The sequence below is a fragment of the Antechinus flavipes genome, chromosome 1, assembly GCF_016432865.1.
Source record: "Antechinus flavipes isolate AdamAnt ecotype Samford, QLD, Australia chromosome 1, AdamAnt_v2, whole genome shotgun sequence".
In the NCBI taxonomy this organism is placed as follows: Eukaryota; Metazoa; Chordata; class Mammalia; order Dasyuromorphia; family Dasyuridae; genus Antechinus; species Antechinus flavipes.
The window spans coordinates 659,138,958-659,162,608 of NC_067398.1; the positions used below are offsets into that span (position 1 = coordinate 659,138,958).

At 36.9% G+C, this 23,651-nt stretch overlaps 1 protein-coding gene across 1 annotated transcript in view; it reads right to left on the bottom strand.

The window, feature by feature from the left end:
- The window catches only part of CATSPERD (cation channel sperm associated auxiliary subunit delta), a 135,698-nt gene that overhangs the window by 59,823 nt on the left and 52,224 nt on the right, over positions 1–23,651 (bottom strand). The window contains exons 10-11 of the mRNA XM_051971797.1: positions 13,919–14,014; positions 12,262–12,344 (exon numbers count right to left, since the gene is read on the bottom strand). Of these exons, the coding sequence (XP_051827757.1) occupies positions 12,262–12,344; positions 13,919–14,014 (179 nt within the window). The remainder of the gene's footprint in view (positions 1–12,261; positions 12,345–13,918; positions 14,015–23,651) is intronic.

A 23,651-nucleotide genomic window follows, 5' to 3' on the forward strand; every position in this document is an offset into this window, starting at 1 on the left:
GTGAGGAACCCAAGATGACTTCTAGGTTGTGGGCTTAAAGGACTGGGATTGTGGTGGTGTCCTTTACAGTAATAGGGAAGGAGGAGAGTAGGAGGGTTCAGTGGGAAAGAGAAGGAGCTCTGTTTCAGACATATTGAGTGTAAGATGTCTATGTGACATCCAGTTAAAGATTCCTGAAAGACATTTGGAGATGTGAAATGGGAAATCAGCAGAAAGATTAGGGCATACTGAGAATTATCAGTATAAAGATGGTAATTGAATCCATGGAAGCTGATGAGATCAATTAAATGAAATAGTCTAAAAGGAAAAGAAAAGATGATCCAGGACATAACCTTGAGGGATGCCTAAAAAAAGGGTGGGATTTGGAGGTGGATCTAGCCAAGGAGGCAGAGGAGTTGTCAGATAGGTAGGAGGTGGGGTCCCCAAAACCCAGAAAGCAAAGTATCAAGGAGGAGAAAATGTGACCTAAATAACGCCAAACTTTGCAGAGAGATCAAAGACAATGAGGACTGCCACTAGACTTGGTATTAACAGATCACTGTTAACCGGAGAACATTTTGGTGGAACGATAACATAGGAAGCCAGATTGTGAGGGATTAAGATGACAGTGTAAAGGGAAAAAAGAGAAAAAGCACCTATTGCAGATGACCTTTTTGAGGAGTTTAGTGCAAAAGGAATTAAGAGAAATAAGACAATGATTAGTAGGGATGGAAGGATCAAGTGAGAGTTTTTTTTTTGAGGATGGGGGAGATGTGGATATGTTTGTAGGTAGTAGTAAATAAGCCAGTAAAGAGAGAAAAATGGAAAATAATTGAAAGGGGGATTAAAGGAATAATCTGTTGGAAGAGATAGAATTGAATAGGATCACTTGGGTACATAAGAGATTAGCCTTGATAAGGAGTAAGACTACTTCATCATGTAAAACTGGAGTGATGGAAGAGAAAGTAACAGAAGATACTTGAGTAATAGGCAATGAAGAAAAGGGAAGAAGAAAAAGTTTACAGCAAATGGCCTCCAAAAATTTTTTTTTTCTCCATAAAATATGATGCCAGGTTCTCAGTGGAGAAAATGAGGAGGAGCAGAGACCATAAATAGTGGGAATGATCCAAGGATGAGACTTGGCTGGACATAATTGGCAATATGATAAAGGGGTTAGAGATTGAAGAGAGGAGGACAGCATGGAAATGAATTAATTTACCAAGAAGTCAAGGCAGGCAGAAGAGAGAGACTAGTGTAGAGGAGAATTGAGGGATCAAGGGATTGGAGGTTATGGTGAAGATGAACAGCAGAGTTATATAAAGAAGATAGGCAATTTCAGATTTCTTGAACACAAAGATGGTATATTTGTAGATGATGGCAAGATTGAGGGTTTAGTCAAGACTGAAGGTTAGTTTGTGGTTAAGATGGGTTGGAGGAATAGCATGTAAGAGGAAAGTAGATTGAAAACTGAGTAGTTAGAGTATTTGAAAGTGAAATTGAAATCTAGTATGAGGGCAAAAGTTGGAAGAAAGAAAATTTGTAAACCAGTTGTCAAACTCAATGAGGAAGGAAGGGGAATGATCTAGTGGTACTAAGATCTTGATTAGGAATAAGATATAAAGAGCATGAATCTCAAAGGAATTGAGGTTATTGAATGAAGGAAGAAAGGAGGGAATCTAGAAGTAGCAATGGGAAAAAAGGAGTCTTGCAACTGCCTTGACCAACAAGCTGAAGAGAATGAGGGGAAGTGCAACATGGACAGGGTGGCCAAGGAGGCTGGGTCACGAGAAGAAAGTCAGGCTTCAATAAGAGCTAGTAGATGGGAGGAGTGGAAAACGAATATATTTAAGATGAAAGAAATAGGACAGGTTTTCCAGAGGGCTCAGTGGGAAAGGGTGAGGAGTTAAAATGAAACTTTGGGCTGAGAGGTTTGAAGATTGGTGGAGGATGTGAAAATGGTAGGGAGGAATGAGTCTGGATGATGATCTACAGGAGGAGTTCAGAGTCACTGGGATATGAAGGCTATTGGGACAGGTGAAAAAGATTCAAGGTTTTGAACATATTTGAGCATATTTAAGCAATGCATGCCACTTGCATAGCAAATCAGGTCTAGATCTCCTCATATTAGGGCTGAACTCCAAAAACATGGGAAGACATTCTATGTATTAAAAGAAAACAATACAATATTAACTAGGATACAAAATTAAATAATCTGATTTCTAATTGGAGGAAAGATTAGGGGCTTTCTGAACTGGGAAGGGAGAGTCAACAGGTGTAATTTCCTGAAATCAGAATAAGAGTCACACTCTCCTGCAGTCAGTATAAATCAAAAGAATACAGAAATAGTACTTAATTGATCAGTATATGTCCTGTTTTTCAGATAAGAAATATGGGTCGCTTAAGACATGTAATTGTATGTCTCTCCTTCTGCCCCCAAGGAAAATGCAATTTCCTTGAGGCAAGGGAATATTTTGTTGGATATTTGAGACAGCTCTGATGAAATGCCTTGTGTATGCTTTAAGATAACTTTTAAATAATGATAAATGTTGGAGGGGATGTGGGAAAACTGAGATACTAATACATTGCTGGTGGAGTTGTGAACTGACTCAACCATTCTGGAGAGCAATTTAGAACTATGCCCAAAGGGCTATAAAACTGTGTATACCTTTTTATTCAGCAGTATCCCTACTGGGTCTCTAAACCAAAGAGGTCATTGAAAAAAGGGAAAGGACCCGCAGGTGCAAAAATGTCTGTAGCAGCCCTTTTTGTAGTGGAGAGGAACTGGAAATTAAATGGATGCCTCTCATTTAGAAAAAGACTGAATAAGTTATGGTATATAAGTATAATGGAATATTACTGTTCTATAAGAAATGAGAAAAAACTATCTTTGCATATATTTTGAAAATATAAAGTTATTATTTTAAAAATGACAAGCAGGTTGATTTCAAAAAAGGCTGGAAAGACTTATTCAACTGATGGTAAGGGAAATGAGTAGAAGCAAGATAACCACTGTGATGGACTTGGCTCTCCTCAGCAATGAGGTAATTCATGGCAATTCCAATAGACTTGTGATGGAGTCATCTACATCCAGAGAAAGAACTACAATGTCTGAATGTGGATCAAAACATAGTATTTTCACCTTTTTGTTGTTATTTGCTTTTTTTCCTTGTGTCCCTCCCTCCCCCCACCTTTTGCTGATTTTTCTTGTGCAGCCTGATGAATATGGAAATAGCTTTAGAAAAATTGCATATGGAATTTAACCTATACTGGATTGCTTGCTATCTAGGAGAAAAGGAGGGAGAAAAATTTGGAATACAAGACTTTGCAAAGTTAATGTTGAAAACTATCTTTGCATATATTTGGAAAAATAAAAAGCTATTATTTAAAAAAGATGACTTTTTGTGCTGTAAATTGTTGAAAGAATTGTTCACTCAAATGCTTTCTAGCATAATTTCTTTCTATTGTGTTCTGGGCCAAATGGGATATATCTGTGGTGGTGGTGGTGGTTTTTGAATGTGTGTGTGTGTGTGTGTGTGTGTGTGTGTGTGTGTGTGTGTATGAGGAAGGGAGAGAGAGAGAGAGAGAGAGAGAGAGGTACACTGGATAATGTGTTATAATGGATTATAGGCAGCAACCAGCTGAACTATCTCAACATTCACTTCAAAACAACTTTCAAATAACACTACAAATCAAATTTTGGAATGTCAGAATCAACAAAAATTGAAGGTGAGACATTCCACAGGAAGGTCTCTGACACTCAGATATTAAGTACATATACGTGACAGAGACAGCAGCAGCTGCTTTTGGAGCCCTGGGTCTAGAGACATAAGAGTCAAACAGCTGGCTGCAAAAAAAATCACAGGGGACCAGTGCTAGCACTAGGTACAGCTGGTGTTGATTGATAACTATTGTCCATATATAGTTATGGGTCACAGTTCCAAGGAGTGTTTGTGATTTGACAAAAGGGAACCATAAACCTACTCCTATTTCCACCACCAAGAGGAATGCTAGTGTTTGTGGTTGCAAGGAAGCAGGGACCCTTTTTGAGTAAAGTTAGAATGCCAAGTTAGTGTGGCACATAAGTAGTGAAACTGCATGGCAGATGGAGAAATTGCACCATAAGAAAAAATGACTGAGAAATTAAAAGAAACATGAGAGTACTTGTATGAAATGAAATATAGTGAAATAAGCAGAACCAGGAAAAATATATAAAATTCCTACAAGAATGAAAATAAACAACATTTTGGGTTTTTTTCCCTTCTTATAAATTTCTCCCCTATTCTGCAATATTTTATCCATGAGTTCAAATTCTAAATCAGTATTGCCTTTGAAAGTCATGTGCTCCTATTTTGCGAAGAGCTCAAGAATTTGGTTACTAAAGTGATTTGGGGGATTTTTTTTTTTTGTCTTTATAATTCTGACATTTGCTTTGTATTACTCAAACTTCTGCAGAAAATGGTGATAATCAGAGTTTTGTCTTGTTTCATTTCCCAATTTTGGGCATGGGCACTTTTATTTGAGATTAGATTAAAGCTCTTTTTTTTTTCCAATTTGATGTTGATTTTAACTTTTGTTATAATTAGCCAATGTTTTAAATGTGGCATGTGACTGTATTTTTTTAAATTATTATTTTCACATCAATCAATGACTATCTCAATTTCATTTTTTAAAAGGATATTTTACAGGCATGCCATGTTCGGTCCTTTCTGACTTTCTTCTGAAGTACAGGTATGAACTTTGAGGGATCTATAAATGTCTTAAAGACTTGAGCAATATAGTATACTTTTTGCTACAGTCCTCTTTCTTTGTAATGAAGTCATGAAGTCATGGAAAGTGTGTGCATGTGTGTGTCTTTGTATGCATGTGCAGACTTCCTTAGCTTGTTAAGCTAGTGTAATCTTCCCACATGAAGAATGCTGGGGAACTTGCCTCTGGAAGAATCATGATGATATGTAAGGGAAGTATCTTGGAGAGATTGGGGAGTACTCTGCAGGTGGTTCCAGTTGATCTCCAGTCAGAGGTTGGAGAACTCACATAGGATAAGTGCTCACAGAGTAGTCAGAAAAAGGATGTCTCAAGGTACTCAAGAACTTTTGAATTGATTGTATGACATGGGAGACACTGGCACAGGATCACAGCATGTTATGTCTTCATCAGAGAGGGTGCTGTGCTCTATGAGAAAAGCAGAAGTGAATTTGCTCAAAATAAACATGAGATGAGCAAAGTTAGAGAAGCTATCCCAAATGTTCATATGGACAATTTGTATCCAACATGTGGCAGAAAATTTCAACTTTATATTGGTCTGATCAGCCACAGTCAGACACACTGTAACTTCACTCTAACATAGTGATGTCATTTTGATCCTTTTCAAGAATGACAATAATCAATCAATCTTTAAAGTAAATATCACTCTGTAAAAGTTAATCCATGTTCTAATGTTAAGTGGTTAAATGAAACTTGAGAGCAAGTCACTGCCCTTAATGATACTGGGAGTGGGAGGAGGGAGTGGGTAACCAGACCCATGCCAGTAGAGAAAGGACATCCTAACCTTTCAGGTTCATACCCAGGAACTCTGAAGGGAGATGTATCTTGTCTGGTTCTAGATAATTGTTTCGTGCTGTAGAACAGGAACTTTAGTCTGTCCTTCCTGTCTCCATTGTCAGAACTTTATAAAGAACTTTTCTAACTTTAGATTGAATCTCTTAGTTTGCTCTGTTAGCATGCTCTACTTCCTCCTGTCTTGTCATGTATCTGATGAATCCTAGTAAGTAAGGAATCTTAAGTTAGTCTTGGCCCATGTCTTTTGTGTAACTTTTTGCTGACAACATGAAAATGTGCTTACAGTTATCTGATGGAACGCCAGGAAAGCATAAAGAAGGGAGACCATTCTTCTAGTGAATTAATTAAGTTGTAGCCTTTATGGCAGATCTGTTTGAGCTCCCCTCCCCATGTCCCACCCCCAAATTTGACCAGTTCCTTGCATAAACACCGTCCTTCTAAGGGAATGAACAAATATTCTCCTTGGTGGACCTCTCAAGATGGAGCATCCTGTACCTGAGAGGCATGCTAAAGAGCCATGTATCAAATGAGAATACTTAGTATAGTGTCTTCTTTGTTCTCAGTCTATAAAAACTCCTTGGTGGAAAGGGACTTTGAGAATTCAGCTAGGAGACACTATACAATTTGGCTACCAATGCCTCCCACTCGAGACTCTGAAAAGCTGTGACCATATATTCTCCCAGACAAGGAATTCAGATGATGGTGCTTCTTGTAGTGGTGATAATGTATGTTGTTTTGGTGGCCATTGTGTTTAGTAATTGTGTATTACTTTTATGCTATGAGTTTCCTCTTTCCTTATATTTTATTATTTAAATTAAGATTCTGAGCAGTAATAAATGTACCCACCCCTTTTAAGACTATGCCTTGTTGAATGTGAATTGTGGACCTAAATTAATCTTACATCTGGCCCTTCTAAATGTGCCTGTTTGTTTTCACTAAGCCTCTTCCTAGCTCCTCCCTAACTCCTTCCTGAGGAGGCCCCTCCCTTATTTCCCTCCTCCTCTTCCCTTGGATTTTAAAAAGCCGTATCATCCAAAACATCTTGTTTAATCATATTTCATCCTGTGTGACTGTGATACATGTTTCGTGAATTTTTCCACCATTTGATATCTGGGCATTTTATGTATCTGATACTTCTTCAAAAGACATATAAAAAAGTGTGTATGTATCTGTATATATATATGCATGTATCTCTGTGTGAATACATGTTATTATTGTTTGTCCATTTTCTAAGAGAACCATATCATTGGGATGTGTTGATTTGTGAGTGAATTGGATTTAAGTGAGGTGGGCTATGCAAAATCATTAGTCTCTCTCTCTCCTCCAGAGCCACTGGGCACAGTAGCAAGATATTTATCAGGATTACTTGAAGATTCTCCCTGGATACAGTGGGAGAAATTGGCCTTTTTAAGCTAAGGTCTTTTAACAGGTTTCAATTTGACTGGGGCAGTGCCTATTCAGTGATTACGGTTACTTAAGAAAAAATGAGGCAAAGAATGGTCTCTCTTACCTAATTGTCTTTAAAAAAAAAAAAAAATCAATCTAGAAGGAGAAGCCTTCAGAGTTTGGGGCCCAAACTGAAACAAGTACTATTTACACTCACTCTGGGGCTCAGAATCCAATGGCTAAATCAGGCTTATTGTTGGCCAATGGGAGGCAGAGCCATTTGAGATTTAAGGCACTGTTCCTTAGAAAACTATTCCATCAACCCCAAAATATCTTGGTTTCAGTAAACAAAATGTATATTTCTTTGGTCAGATGACTTTCAGGCAAGGGGATGCCAGTATGTGGACAGAGGGACAAAAAAAGGGAGGAAGAGAAGGGGGGAAGGAAAGTGAACGAGATAAGGTGAGATCTTTCAAGACAGTTGTGAAAATCGAGTAAGGCTTCATCTATTTCAAAGTTTGAGTAGACCTGAAGGACTTTAAGCATTAAGTCAAGGGCATACTTAAAGTGTCTCTTCCCTGCATTCTCCTAAGGGCATACTTAAAAGTCCCCTTCTTGTTACTCTCCCTATTTCAGCCAAATATGGGCAACTATGTATTTATTGGTCAAGTTCAATTTCTTGGATAGTTCCCACATTTATAATGTAAGATCCTCAGCCAATAAGGATGAGGGTCGGTAGTGGGAGGGGAATTTGTGTTAGGGATTAAAAGCGTGGACCCTGCCCCCGACGGTGCTGCTTCCCTTCTATTGTCTGCTCGATGGATGGCCTGATTCTTGCGAGAACGTATAATAAACTTTGCTTTGCTTCTCTTCTAGAGATCTATCCAGTCTTTTTTATTAAAGGTTTCTGACCCACACAAAAGGGAGGGAAGAAGGAAGGAAGGGAAGGAGGGAGTTGTATTGTCCAATTGAAACTGGCCAATTGCGTCCTATTCATATACATATATGTATACAACAGCTTGGTGGCATACCAATTGTTCTAAGAATAAAACTTTATTATGTAATTATTATACGTCATACTAATATATATTATTATTATATATACAACTACAAAGTAGAATTGATTCAGAATATCTTGTCAAGATCTTTGTAGAATTTCTCTACCTTTTCATTCTCAATGCCAAACATTGGCACAGAAGTTATATTTATCTTTACAGTAGTCTTTTTTAAAGGTTCATCAACTCCTCAATAAATGCTAATTAAGTAGTTACTCTTTGCCATGCAGAGAATATAAAAACATAATGAGAATGATGGGGTGAATAAGAGCCTAACAAAGACCAAGGCTTTAGTAGCTATATGAGCCACAAACAGAGGCTTTGCCAGAGAGAGCCTCAATTACTATAAACAATCTGAAAGCCAAGCTACTCCCTGAGGAGGAGCACTGATAAGATTATAAGAGATCCTTTTGATTTTGATTAGGTCTTTTGTTGGTTAAATTCCTAGCAAAATTCTTTGCATTGATAAAACCATCAGATCTACTGAGTTACTGTGTCCAATCAGAATACTAAATTATGATGTCAAGCCCTGACCTATTCCCACTATAATCCCCACCTCCACCCCCAACCAATGTTTATAAGATTCTAATTTCTTTTTAGGATTAGCCTGCCAGTCAATGGTGTGATCTCCTATTAAACTCCTTTTTAGATATTTATCCCTCCTTATGGTGTCACAGGTTCATTAAGAACTTGCCATGCCTTAATGGCATCTTCCCCTTGATTAATTACAAATTCTACTAGGTAATTTAGTTCTTGTCTTTCTCCTTGGTAATTGCTAAAAACTCCATATGGATTTAGGTTGCTGTTAGCAATGTAATAAAATCTTTCCCTCTTGATTTGGAAAAGGTCTAAGCCTATAAATTTTTTTTAGATACCTCACAACACCAGCCCATAACTCCAGTATATTCTTGGGAACCAAGACTCCTGATCTCCAACAAAAGCATAAGGGACATTTTAAATTTTTTATTTATTTTTATGTCTCCTGTAACTTTTGGTTAATGAAAACTTTTCTTCTGTTAATATTAACTGTATCTGACTAAAATCTGACTCATGAAATGAAGGAACACTGACATTCCCAAGATAATAGCCAAAGTATTTAGTTTTTTGTTAGCTCTCCTAGCTAACTATTGAAATTAAGATTAGTTTACTTATGGTGTTATGCCACAGTTCTCTTTAACTGTCCTGACTCAGTTTCCCTGTCTCAGTTTCCTTAACTGTTCTGTCTCTGACCCAGTAAAACTAAGGATTATTCGCTCTCGGGTTATAAATTAGCAAGATAAAAGAGTAGATCTCCTGACTCTTTTAGGGATTTACAATATTCCTTTAGAATATTCCAAGATTAACCCATGATATCTTTACTTCTTTGTCTCTGGAATTTTTAGGTTTTATGGCTTCCCCTCCCTGATAAAAAAACTTTCCCTCCCTTTCTCTTCTTTGTCTCCAAAAAGGTATTTAAGAAGTTGGGGTTCCTCCATTCATTGCTGGAGAATGGTGTCTGGCAGCTGTATGCTGGACGCTGGATTCTTTAGGTCCTCCAGCCCTGGGACCAATATGGATTCCTTGGTCCCAGTATACTTATCTCTGTCTGACTGGATAATCTGAGACGAGAGTCCTGTCCAGTCAATCTTACTCTCCCATTAATAAAATATTAAAAACTCTCTAATCTCTCTCCTGCCTCAGTTTCTCCGACATTACATTTGGAGGTCCCGCCGAGATAATAGAAACTGAGAACTGGATTAGAGATTAGAGACCTCTTGGTCTCCACCTAGGCCTGAGGGGGGCTCAAGACCTGGGTCTGTTCCTTGAGAAAAAAGAAAAGGAAGCAGTTCTTCAGCCTCAGTCCGGCCTACAGTGGACAACGCAATCGATTCGGCATTTGATTCGGCATTCGGGAGAGTAAGTCTGTCTGCGTACCTTTTGGAGTACCATCTGGTTTTGGTTCTGGTTCTGGTCTGTTCTGTTGCTAGCAACCTGTGGTCTCAGAATAAATACCAACGGGTTTAAAAATTCTGAGACGGGTATTTTCTGGGACGCTGGAAAATATCCTCTGAGTAATGTGTTATATGTTATATGTTTGCTTAATGTTGTAACTGTGTAGTCTGTGTGATATATGTTCTATGTTCTGTGTGGTTTGTCTGTTATGTTGTTGGTTGGAAAACAATGTTGCAACTGTGCATAGTAAATTGGAGCTCCATGTTTGTTTGTGTGTGTCTGTGTTAAAAGTTAAAATAAGCTTGTAAGAGATAAGGATTCAGCCTCTGTGTTGCAGGCTTAGAAAATATCAAGAAGTTTGAAAAATCTTTCTCTCTCTCTCTCTCTCTCTCTGTCTCTGGCTGACTGCAGCAGCCTATGAGAAAAAGGGAGAAAAGGGAGAGAAAGGAAGAAATAAAAAAGGAAATGAAAAAATAGATTGAAAGGGATTTGAAAGTTTGGAAAGTTAATATACAGCAGGTGCTAACATTTAAAGGAAAGACGTTTGAATAGAATATCTAGGCATTCTCTGTGAAGGCAGAGTAAAGCACTAAATGGGCTTCCTTGGAAGTTCACAGAAGCCCCTTTGGATTCTGGAATGGGAAAAGGGAATTCAAGGTGAAACATACTTCTCTCTGAGGGTGGGGAATCCTGGAAAAAGCCCCTAGTCTGTTTTTGCTGATTTAAAAGCTTTGATAAGTTTTAAGAACAATGATTAAGAAATTTGGGGATTAGTTGTTTGAAAAATTTGCTTGTCCATTCTCCAATTGATAAATGGTCAAAGGATATGAACAGACAATTTTCAGATGAAGAAATTGAAACTATTACCACTCACATGAAAGAGTGTTCCAAATCACTATTGATCAGAGAAATGCAAATTAAGACAACTCTGAGATATCACTACACACCTGTCAGATTGGCTAAGATGACAGGAAAAAATAATGATGAATGTTGGAGGGGATGCGGGAAAACGGGGACACTGATGCATTGTTGGTGGAGTTGTGAACGGATCCAGCCATTCTGGAGAGCAATCTGGAATTATGCCCAAAAAGTTATCAAACTGTGCATACCCTTTGATCCAGCAGTGTTTCTATTGGGCTTATACCCCAAAGAGATACTAAAGAAGGGAAAGGGACCTGTATGTGCCAAATGTTTATAGCATCCCTGTTTGTAGTGGCTAGAAACTGGAAAATGAATGGATGCCCATCAATTGGAGAATGGCTGGGTAAATTGTGGTATATGAATGTTATGGAATATTATTGCTCTGTAAGGAATGACCAGCAGGATGAATACAGAGAGGCTTGGAGAGACCTACATGGACTGATGCTAAGTGAGATGAGCAGAACCAGGAGATCATTATACACTTCGACAACGATATTGTATGAGGATGTATTCTGATGGAAGTGGATTTCTCTGACAAAGAGACTTAACTGAGTTTCATTGGAGAAATGATGGACAGAAACAGCTACACCCAAAGAAGGAATACTGGGAAATGAATGTGAACTATTTGCATTTTTGATTTTCTTCCCGAGTTATTTTTACCTTCTGAATCCAATTCTCCCTGTGCAGTGGGAGAACTGTTCGGTTCTGCAAATATGTATTGTATCTAGGATATACTGCAACATATTTAACATATATAGGACTGCTTGCCATCTTGGGGGGAGGGGAGGAGGGAGGGAGGGGAAAAAACGAAACATAAGTGATTGCAAGGGATAATGCTGTGTAAAAATTATCCTGGCATGGATTCTGTCAATACAAAGTTAAGGGAACTGAGGCAAATAGGGATTAGCTGCTCAGGGTCCCTTAGGTAGTATTTTAGGTCAGAATTGAATAAAGATCTTGGTGACCAGTGCTTTTTGCACTGTAGTCCCACCTAACTGCCTTTAAAAGGAACCTCAAACTCTGGGCAGCTATTTGGTGTGCTGGTCCTAGAGTCAGGAAGACTCATTTTTGGAGGGTTCAAATGTGGCCTCAGACATTTACTAGTTATGTGACCCTGGACAAGTCACTTAATCTTGTTTGCTTCAGTTTCCTCATCTTTAAATGAGCTGGAGAAGGAAATGGCAAATCATTCCAATATGTCCACCCCAAATGGGGTCATGAAGAGTCAGATATGATTGAAATGACTAAATAACAAAAAGTGCAAGTAAGTATAAAGGAAGAAACGATTTATCCATGGGTACATGGGCAATGAGTATTGGACCGCAACACCATGTCTTGTATATGTGCCCAGAGATCAGCAAATGGTCCTTGAAAAGACCAAGAACTGTCTCCTACTCTTGTCTTTCTCTAGGAAAAAAAAAATACTTACATCAATTAGAGAAGTTGATAGCAATCCCAGAGTGCCATAAAAAAACTTTTGACTCTTGGTTAGAAGTGCCAATTCATTTTCAACTAGGAAAAAAATATACAGATGTTATTTTAAAATTTTGAATGTTTAAAACAAACCTGGAATAATGAAAAAGTAATTAGTCACATCTAGACTTTTCTGATACTTTTCATACTTGCTACCAGTTTCTTACATCCTTGAATTCTTGACAATAACTGTGGGGAAGCATTTGATTGTGCAATTGTTAACCAAGCCCTTGGTTTTAACACCTCATTAGTGGCCCCTTTTACTGTGATTAGATCCTGGCCCTTTCAAAAGGTTCAAAAACCTTTTTTATTTGAATTCAAGTTGTGTGTAATTTACATGCTTTTATGAACAATTTAAAAATATTCATTTTCGAAGAAATGGACTGGTATTGGTATAATCAGAAAAACATTGGCTTTGGAATAGAGTCAAGTACTGCTGCTTATATTTGTATGAGTTGAGGGAAGGCAAGTCATTTTTTCCTTTTTTGGTCTTAGTTTCCTCATCTGTAAAATAGATTAAATTATCTCCAAAATACATTTTAGAATAAATCCTTTGGTCAATGGAATGCTTTCTAAAAAGTGTGTCTTTCCCATGTCCTCATGTTTATTTCAAATAGGAATTGCTACCCTGACATCAGGTTTGCCTATTTTTAAAGCTGGAATATTGCACCAGATACATTTGAGTTCCCTCAAATTCTCAATCTGTGAATTTATGATCCTAAAACCTACAAAGTCATTTCTGGAGATCAGCACAAATAAACTACTAGTAATCATACTAATAATCACTTGGCACTTGGTCTGGTATCCTAGGCATGGAGAGAATTGAAGCAAAGGTGTGGCTATGGAAGATGTCATGTAATGGAAATTCTGGTCAGGCTAATTTGACTGGCATGAAGAAAGATTAAAAATAAGTGATATGTATAAGACTAAGAGAGGTAGATCAGAGCCAGATGAAGAAGAGCTCTAATTTCAAGAAGAGACAAGTTATTGGAATTTCTTGGGTAGTGGAGAAGCATGATCAGATTGGTTCTTTAGGGAAGAGGCTGAAGGCAAGGAAGACAGTAGAGGTTATTGGAGAAGACCAAGAAAAAGCTGATAAAAGCCTGAACTAGGGTAACAGTTATATGAGTAGAAAAAAAGCAAAGAGGGAAAGGAGGAGGAAGAATAGGCAAACAGTTGACGATTAATTGTATAGGAAGATGAGGGGACAGGGAAGAGCCAAGAGCCAAGGTTCCAAAATGGTGAATCTGGGTTACTTAGGATGACAGTGGGGCCCTCAAAAGAAACACACAAAACCCAAATTAACCTGACTTAATTCCTATGTGGTTTCTCCAGCCAAAGCAAGAGTAAATCATCAATTAAAGCTGTTGAAGGAAGTAGGAAATGTCCCACAGTGAACTAGGACATCCTGGATCTGTGTCTTGCCTAAGGCTAACACCTAGACTGAGATTGAATATCTACTAGCTAGCTATTTGAGGACAACTAAAGCTGTGAATTTCTCTAAGCCTGGGGGAATTACATGTGCCTCATTCAGAAAGACAAGATGCCCTCTACATTCTAAAGAATATAATTCCCATAGAGGATTGGGGAATGGGGTGAAGGGAGGTACATACAGCCAGTAATGCTGGAGACTTGGTTTAGAGAATGTGCAAGGGACTCGTACTTAATGCCCTTATCATTTTTAATCGGAATCTCTTCCACAAGCTGACCTAGAGAAAAAACAAAAAGAAACATATATATGCAAAACAAATATTAAAAGGTGCTCCTTAAGAGAAAAGCTATAGTCAAGAAATAAGGTTTTAAAACTGATTTTGGTAACTCTACCCCAAAGAATGTATCTAAATACATCCATCATTCAATTCAGAGAAAATAGTATTGCTGTTCATCATTGTTGTTGTTTTGAGTAAATTAGATTGGTTTCTTTAAAAAATTTCTGGAGGGGTGCAATTTGTATGTACCTTTACTTGACATTTGGTATAAGGCTGTGTGATGCTTAGGACACAGTGATAAATCAGCTGATAGGCCACTATTTTGAAACTTACAAAATATTAGCATGTCACTGTAGTAATTATTCAGTGAGTTATGCATTGAGCCATTAGCTTAGTAGCCACCTCAGTTCTCCTTTATTCTCAAATGGTTGAAGTTTCTCTCTACCAGAAGTCATTCTGTCTAAAGTACATTATCTCATCTCATAGTCATAAACTGTTGCACAGAGAAATTCAAATCAATATTGGTGAGGCTTGAATTTAAGGTGGAGAAAAAATTACATAGTTTTCAAAATATCAAAAATATGAAATCACAACCTGAGCTCTCCCAATATTCAAACAATTTAAAACAACTTCCAAAGAAGTTTAAAATAAAGTCTTAAGTAGAATTCGGAAATAGCAAAGCCAACAAAAGGTAAGGGTCATATATTGTTCTAGTCCAAGATGACTTAGGTCAGAAAGATCTTTGAGTTTTATAGAGCTAAATAAATAAATAAATAAATAAATAATTCATCTAGAAAAACAGAAGGTGAAGAATATCAAAGGAATTTATGAAAAAAAAATGCGAAGGAAGGTGGCTCAGTTATATCAGATCTCAAGTTGTGTCATAAGGCAGTAATCATCAAAACCAATTTTGACTAAGAAATAGAGGATAGAGCAGTGGAATACATAGTGGAATTAGGTATATAATCCAGATAGTAAATAATCATAGTTATCTAGCACTTGGTAAATCCAAAGACTCAAACTTTTGACGTAAGAACTGACCATTTGACAAAAACTCCTAGGAAAACTAGAAAGCAGTTTAGAGGGGACTAGATATGGATCAACATTTCACAGCAGTCACTGAGATAAAGTGGATAAATGACTTGAACATAAGGAGTGATATCACATGAGGGAACATGTCAATTCTATGGATAAGAAAAGAGCTTATGACCAAATAAGCAATAGAAAGGATCATGCAAAGTAAAATAAATAATTCTGATTATAGGAAATCAAAAAGGTTTAGCACAAACAAAACTAAATGCAGACAAAATTAGAAGGAAACTGAGGAGAAATTTTATAGGAAATTTGTCTGATAAAAGCTTCATTTTTCAAATATATAAAGAATTGACTCAAATTTATAAAAATAAGAGCCATCCTCAAATGATAAATGAATCCCCCAAAAAGATATGAATAAGCAGAAGAAATCAATAGTCACATGAAAAATGCTTGAAATCAGTTTTTATTGATGCAAATTAAAATATTTATGAGACACCATCTCACATCTACCAGATTGGCTAATGTGAAAGAAAAGGAAAAGGATAAATGTTGGAGGGAATATGGAAAATTATAATACTCTTCTAAGACACTGTTGGTCAAATTGTGAACCAGTACAACCATTTTGAAGAGCAATTTGCAACTATACCCATGCAACTTTAAAACCATGTATACCTATTGATACATCATGGTCTGTATCTCAAAGAGATCAAGGTTAAAAAAAAAAAGTACAAAAATGTTTATAGCACTTCTTTATGTGGTGGCAAAAAACTGAAAATTTGGGGGATGTTTAGAGTGGCTAAACAAGTTATGGTATATGATTGTGATGGAATACTATTGTGCTGTAAGAAGTGACAAGGAAGGTAGTTTCAGAAAAACCTGGGAAGACTTGTCTGAACTGATGCCAAGTAAAATGAGTAGAATCAAGAGAACATTTTACATTGTAATAGCAGCATTTTGAAGATGATAAACTGTAAAAGAATTAGCTACTCAGTCATGACAATGATCCAAGACAATTTCAAGGAATGCTTGATGAAAAATGATATTCAATTCCAGAAGGGAACTGATGAACTCTGAGCTCAGATTAAATAGACCTTTTTTTTTTTCATTTCTTTATTTTATTTGGTTTTTGTGTGTGTGTTTTCTTTTGCAAAATGGCAAAATGTTTTTGCTTAAGTTCACACATATAATTGATGTCAAATTGTTTGCCTTCTCAATGAAGGGGAAAGGGTTTGAGGGAGAGAATTTGGAATTCAATTTTACAACTGAATGCTAAATTTTTTTTTTACATGTAATTTGAGAATTACATGTAAGTATTAGGAATACTTAACGAAAAACAAAATATATTTTTTAAAAATGACATGATGAATAGTGCTACCTATCCCTGCAAAAGAGAACTAATTAAGTCTGGATACAGATGGAAGCATACTTTTAAAACTTTTTTTTTCTTGGGTTTTTGTGCGTGTTGTTTGTATCTGTTTTCTTTTGCAAGATGACTAATGTAGAAATGTGTTTTGCATGACTTCACATGTATAGCAAATATCATATTGCTTGCCTAAGAAGGCAAGCTTGCAAGAGGTAGGGAAAGGACAGGAAGAAGGAAGAGAATTTGGAAATCAAAATGTTTTTAAATGAATGTCAAAATTTTTTATGCAATTGGGAAATATTTAACAAAATAAACATATACTTTATAATATTAAAAAATGAAATTTATAAAATCTAATACACATCTTTACCATGTCCCAACTTCTCCCCATTATTTGGGAGCTTCCTTTTCTAGTCAAGACCTGCCATATTCACAGAACTCGACATATTTGGCTTATTATAATCACAGAGTTTATTCAACATATAACAAAATAGAAGAGGGGAAAAAGGTAAGATACTTTATGTGGAGCCATATGCCTCCAACTATTTATTAAAGCTCTTTTCTTTTAATGTTGAAAATCACTGCGATAGCAGGGGGAGGCCCTGAATCCACACTCTCAGCTTTTAAAAGGGAGTAATGTCTGGGATTGTTTTTTAACTCCTTAATTCACCATCCAAACAGACTTAATAGCTGACCATTCTTAGTTCTGTTTTCAGAGTCTAGATCTCTAGTGTGATCCTGCAGTCCAAGTCATTAGTGACTTAAGCCTCAGCCACAGCCAGTTTGCTTCATGGAAGAAATCCTCTAGTATTAATTAGGTCTCAATAATTCTCACTCTTCTTATGCCCATATAGCAACTTGGAAGTCAAGACCTCAAGGATAGTGGATACAAGACAATTATCATTTCTGTATTATCATGCAGTTTTTCACTCATTTTAAGTGCAAGCTTTCTTTCTAGGGAGGGGAAAATAAGGCAATCATCATAACTTGTATTATTTTCCTCTCCTTTGATTATCATCACCCCAGTCCCAGGGGAAGTTATAATAATTTAAAAGATAAGTGAGAAATACATGGACAAAATAACATTATAAAGATGAAATGTTTGGTACAAGAGAAATTGTTGTAATTGTAATTATTATTGTAATGATTGTTATAATGATTAAATATAATATTTTGACAAGGATAGCCACAGAACTGCATGAGATAAATAGCATCCTTATTTTCAGTAGCCCCAGTTCAGTACCACAACCTCCAGGGAAGCAAACTGTTATCTTTAAATAGCTGAATGTATATTTTCCTGAATTACTAAATTTAAATTAAAAAAAAAAAAAAGATTATCATCCGGGGGCTAACTTTCAATAAGGCTTTCTGCATTTACCTAGATTGCTTCTTGAATGAACAATTGAACCTAATGCTAGGACTATAGTCAAAGCCTTTCCTATCTGGTTAGGTCTTGCCAGAGATGGTACTTCCCTGCAGCAGACTTCAAGAGCTCAGATTTAGGAATCAAGAGCCAAAAGTGGAAGAAAAACCAAGTAATCACTCTTAAGGGGAATAGGAGGATTTTCCACTGAAAACCAGTTAAAGAGGATTGTCATCAAAAGGAAGAAATCACTTTAGGAAATATGAACCCTAAACACCTAGAGCAGACAGCTGAGAGCTATGCTTAAAGTGAACTGAGTCAATATCCTCTGAAGGGAGAAAGACCTTTCAAGACTAGGATTTGTGACTTCATCTGCAGTACAGGTTCCCTACCTATATACCACATTAATTTGGCATTTTAAATTTGAGCCCACATTTCTTATGGATTTCTGTGTATTTTTGGAAAAGTGCACCCCAGGATTTTTTTTTTTCTTTTGGTGGTAGTGGTTGTAAATTTTTAGTTCCAACTGTTCATGTTGCTAAAAACTAGTTAAATCTACTGGCTATTAGTGGGAAGAATGCTGATAGGAGCTTTTGAGTAATAGGGTTAAGAGTTCAGCTCTATAAGGTTAACTCTAGAAATCCAAGATAACAGCAAACTTCTGAGGATCCTCTCTTGGAGTATAGGTGCAAGTTGGGAAAGTAGTCACAAGGGGTCATTACTTAAGTATATACAAAATATACATAAAATCTATGAAGTATTGAAATCTGAGCACAGCGACAGGCCTGTGGAAAAGATTAGCAATTTATTCTTGAAACCTTAAACTTGAAAAAATGTGCAACCTGAAAACATATCCACATCTGCATTTTTAAGGGAATTCACTTGATCTTACTATCGCCTCAACTTATTGTCAAAGAACAAATAGGTTTCAGAACTGGAAGAGATGTCTGTTTAATCCAAACCCTTTTCTCCCAAAAGTCTCTCTGCAACATATTTGTCAAATGGTTATCCTGCCTTTAGTTGAAGACTCAAATAAGTGGAAGCCCCTTATCTTCCAAGGCAGTCTTCCCCTCTTTTGGTTAGTACTGCTTCTTACTGGGAGTGGGGGAGTTTATAGACACATTTTCTCTGGTCCTATAGCCCCCTTTTCATTCATAAGCAAAACTATGAATGTAAGGATTTGTCTATACTCTTGTCTCCATTTGATCATTTTCCATTCATTTCTCAAACCCTTGCAATCTAATTTCTAATCCCACCACTTAACTGAAACTGCTATCTTAATCACTAAATCTAGAGAAAAGTTTTATTTTTTAGCACACTCTCTGAGAAGCTTGCTAACTTGCATTTGCACTGGTTAGTCACAAGAGGTAGCAACCCAAAGTGGGGCTGCTGATTTAAATTCTAGAGAAATTTGTGCAAGTATATACTCCAAAAATTACAGTTTATATTTAAATTACAATGTGCTTTTCATTAATGGCCAGTAGCTACAAATAACTCAAAGTAAAATAATTTACCAAAATGGCATGGTAAAAGTATTAACTATAAAACACCCTACACACATAAATCTCAAGTGTACTATCACAAATTTACACAGTATCCATAGAACTATGAGTGGGCATATACTTAAAGAGTATTATGATAGCAAGACACATATGGGAACACACAGGGGTCTTTGGTACTTCAGGATCCCAATTTCCTCTTTCTTCTTGTGCAATCCTCACATAGTTTATTTTAGGATTCCCAGGGTCTGCTCTGGAGTTCAACTCTTGATTGTCAGGGATCTGTCTCTCTGTCTCTGTCTCTGTCTCTGTCTCTCTTTCTCTCTCTCTCTCAAATTCATAGACATTTGATTCTCTTCTTTGCTGTGGCCAGAGTCCCACTTCTTGAACCCTGGCTCTCTCTGTGTATTTCTGGACAGTGTGAGCTTCTCCTGCTGGGCTTGCTTCAAAGCTCTTGCTGCTTCTGTCAGTCACTCAACTATTGCCTGTCTCAATCATTTTCTTTTTTGATGACCATTTGCTGGCCAGCCCCATGAAGAGTATCAATGTAATAAGCCCAATTTGACCTCTAAATTCTCCCCCATCCCCAGCAGTTGGATAAAATCCAAAAGAACAAAAATACAGCTCTATGGAGATGCTCAATTGCATGGACCTCTTGGTTTGGGCAAGAACTCTTAAGTGGTAACTTGGTGGTGAGTTTTAATGGAACTTTAATGGAATTCATTGTAGAAGGGAACCACTGTACCCTTTATTCACCTACCCACACTAAGTATTTACATGATTATGCTTTCTGAAATTAGAAATGTAAAGTGGCCATCTTAGTGGGGAGGACCTATGTTACAAGCCCTGTCAACCTCACACACTGCTCTAAGGAGTAGAATTTCACCTCACCAAGCATGGAGAGCAATCATGAAAAGCTGTGAACAGAGAAGCAGATACCTTTTCCCATTTTATTCAAGGAGCTTTCTCTAAAAGGGCAAAGTGAGCTACTCGATGATGTCCTCATAGTTCAAGCATATTAAACCAATTTTCATTTAAAAAAAGATTAGGGGGAATTTGCAGATTTAATAATATCCTGGCCAAGCCAGAACTTAGATGTGGAACTTGCTTTTATATTGTGAGGAGTTCTTGCTGGGAAGACAGACATTGCATTGAAATTAACTATCTCCATAATGCAGATCGCCTGTGCATAGATGGTGCATTGGATTGAAGCATTTCTGTAAGCCTGATAATTTGCTAAGGAATCATGAATTTAAGACAAGTGGAAAGTGTTTTTGGTTTTAGTCTGTTTTTTTCTGAGGCATTTGGGGTTAAATGACTTGCCCAGGGTCACACAGCTAGGAAGTACTGTGTCTGAGGCCAGATTTGAACTCAGGTCCTCCTGATGTCAGAGCTGGTAGTGCCACTTATCTGCCCCAGGGAAGTGATTTTTAAAAGATTGTCATAGACATGAGGTGATTGTATAGTGCTGATTTTGATATGCTCCTACTGAGAGATTTATATAAGGCAAGGTCTAATTGAAAAACAAGTACCCCAATAATTCTTAGACTTTTGAAAGGAAAACATACCATACAATAAGAAGTTGATACAAAACTGAGCCTGATGTCAAGAAAACCTGAGTTTCAGCTAGATTTCAGAAACTTACTAGCTCTATGAGCATGGGCAAGTCATTTAATCCTGTTTGCCTCAGGGATACCATCATCTACCTTACAGTGTTGCTGTGAAGATCAGATGAGATCATATGGTAAGTGCCATTTAAGTATTTACAAGAGGAATACACTAGCATAGAAAGGTAAAAAGAGTTACAAATTCTAACCTCATCACTGAAGTGCATCAGAAGAATATAAAAACATGAAGAAAGGGATGGGCTAGAAGAGGGGGTGGGAGAAAGGGAGGGGAAATTTTGGAACACAAAGTTTTCAAGAACCAATGTTGAAAAATGATCCATGCATATGTTTTGAAAATAAAAGACTGTAACAAAAAGTAATTTTTAAAAGTTAGTGGAACTATCAGGATTAAAAAAGAAAAAAAAAGAAAGAGATGGGGAAGTAAGCACCAGATAAACCTTACTTTTATATGAAATGGACTTAAGAATTTTGATCCAAAGAGTCAGTGAACATTTACTAAGTCCTCTACAATGTGCCAGGTACTATCCTAAGGACTGGGGATACAAAAAGGGGGAAAAGAAAGCCCCTGTCCTCTAGAACTCACAATCTTATTGACCAATCATATCTCCAGAGATTCTATAATGAAGCCCATTATCTACTTCCTAACAGAGATGTGATGGAAACAAGGTGCAACACTGTTATGGGCCAGAACTTGAAACAAGGTGGTAAGTCAGGGGAATTGATAGAGACAATAGTTATTTAGCTTGGTTCTTAACAGTTCTCTAGTTCAATACATGTATTTAGTAGTTACTATAGTTCTACAAGATTCACACCTTTGATAAGGGACCATATATAAGCTAGGAGCCTCAGCCAGGATTCAGTCAGGGAGATTAAGAAGCCAGAGAAAGCAGGCAGGAGCTCAAGCTCCCGGAAACAAGGCCAGACTGAAAGGCTCCCCAGAAAGCTGTCCAACCCCAGGAAGGAGGTAATAAAGGATCTGGACTATAAGAAAGCTAACCGGGCTGCAAGAAAGGAGACAAGACTTGGAAAGCAACAATAAAGGATTTGGTCTTTAATCCCTGGCTGTACTTGTGATTACTGAACTGAAACGAAAGCTGCTCTCAGAGACCCCAAAGAAACTCCAAAGAGAGAAGATTACATTTTAGAGAGAATATTACACACCACCATGCTTTTTTTTTTTTTTTTTTTAAACAAACCCACTGTATGGATTTATTTTGCTTGATTATGCTTTCTTGTTCAAAAATTATCTTTCCCTCCCCTTTCTTACTCTCAGTTAACTGGAGAAAAGCATAAAGGAAAATAAAATTAGTATTAGTGATGCCAAAAAAAGGGACCATTGTGACATTTTTAACTGTACAGAGGAGAACAGAAGGTTTAGGAAGTAATACAGACAAGTGGGACATTATGTACTTTAAAAAAATAAATGGTATTAAATGGAAATTCATAGTTTCACATAGAAACTCTGGATTCTGTGATTATGGAAAAGGTGTGAGGTGTGTGTGTGTGTGTGTGTGTGTGTGTGTGTGTGTGTAAATTTAGATTTTAAAAAAAATTTTATTTTTATTTTACTATTATTTTTTTTGAAGAAGGTATACTCATAGGGACAGCTAGATGGTACAGTGTAAATAGATCACAGGCCCTAGAGTCAAGTTCAAATCAGACCTCACTCACAATTGTAAGACCTAGACAAATCATTTAACCCTGATTTCCTGTCCCCACCCCACCCCAAAAGAAGGCATCCTCATCTGAGGAAATGGAACAGGAGATGGGGGAGGTACAAAAAAACATAACAAGCAAAGAATTTCTGGATTAAGAAAAAGAGGTGATTTTTGTTATCTGATTATACTTCAGATCACTTGGACAGAAAAGAGGAAATAGATGAAGGGTTTGGGAAACATGACAAGACAGGAACAAAGGTACTACAAAGTATCAACAGAGAGCTTTGATTATTCAGACATCTGCTAGAGTTCTCTGTGCCAAAAACAAAACAACTAATAACTTTTTGACTTGCCTTAATTATGATTTCATCCTTCAAAAGGTGGAGAACCAGCAAAGGAAAATTCTATTCTGAATCATACAGTAGGAGCTCAATGAACACTTCTTGATGTAATCTGATTTTCATTAACAGGGAGGAATTGGTTCACTGAGAAGTGATAGCAATTTTGGATGAAAGAGACCATTTTTTCCCTAAAGTTGGTGATAAGATAAAATCTGGGGAGAATCTGATACTAGATTCTGTAAAGACAGATTTTAAAGAGTTCAGAAGAAACATAAGGTCTCATGGGATAAAATGCTTTGGGGGAACTCAGCCCAGGATTGCTGGGAGATGCTTAGAAAAAAAATTTGGTATGCACAAAGGGAAACAATTCCAATGGGAAAGAAAAAATGGATTTTTCTGAAGAGGTAAATATATATGGATAAGGAATTCTTCAATCAACTTTAAGATTAAAAAAAAAAGAAAACACAAAGAAGCAAGAAACAAGGCCAAGGAGGAGAAAATGAATCTAAGAATGTGTCATATTCCTATAAATTAACAAATGCTAAAAACTATAAATAACATATGCTAAAGCTCAGAGTCAATTGAGGCTAAAGAAGGAAGATAAAACCAACAACTTTTTTTTTCTTTCTTTCTTTCTCTCTCTCTCTCTCTCTCTCTCTCTCTCTCTCTCTCTCTTTTTTACCCCCAGATCTATGGAGAGAAAGAGGAAGCTCAAAGGAGGAACAGAACCTTTGCTTTTGGGATGGTAAT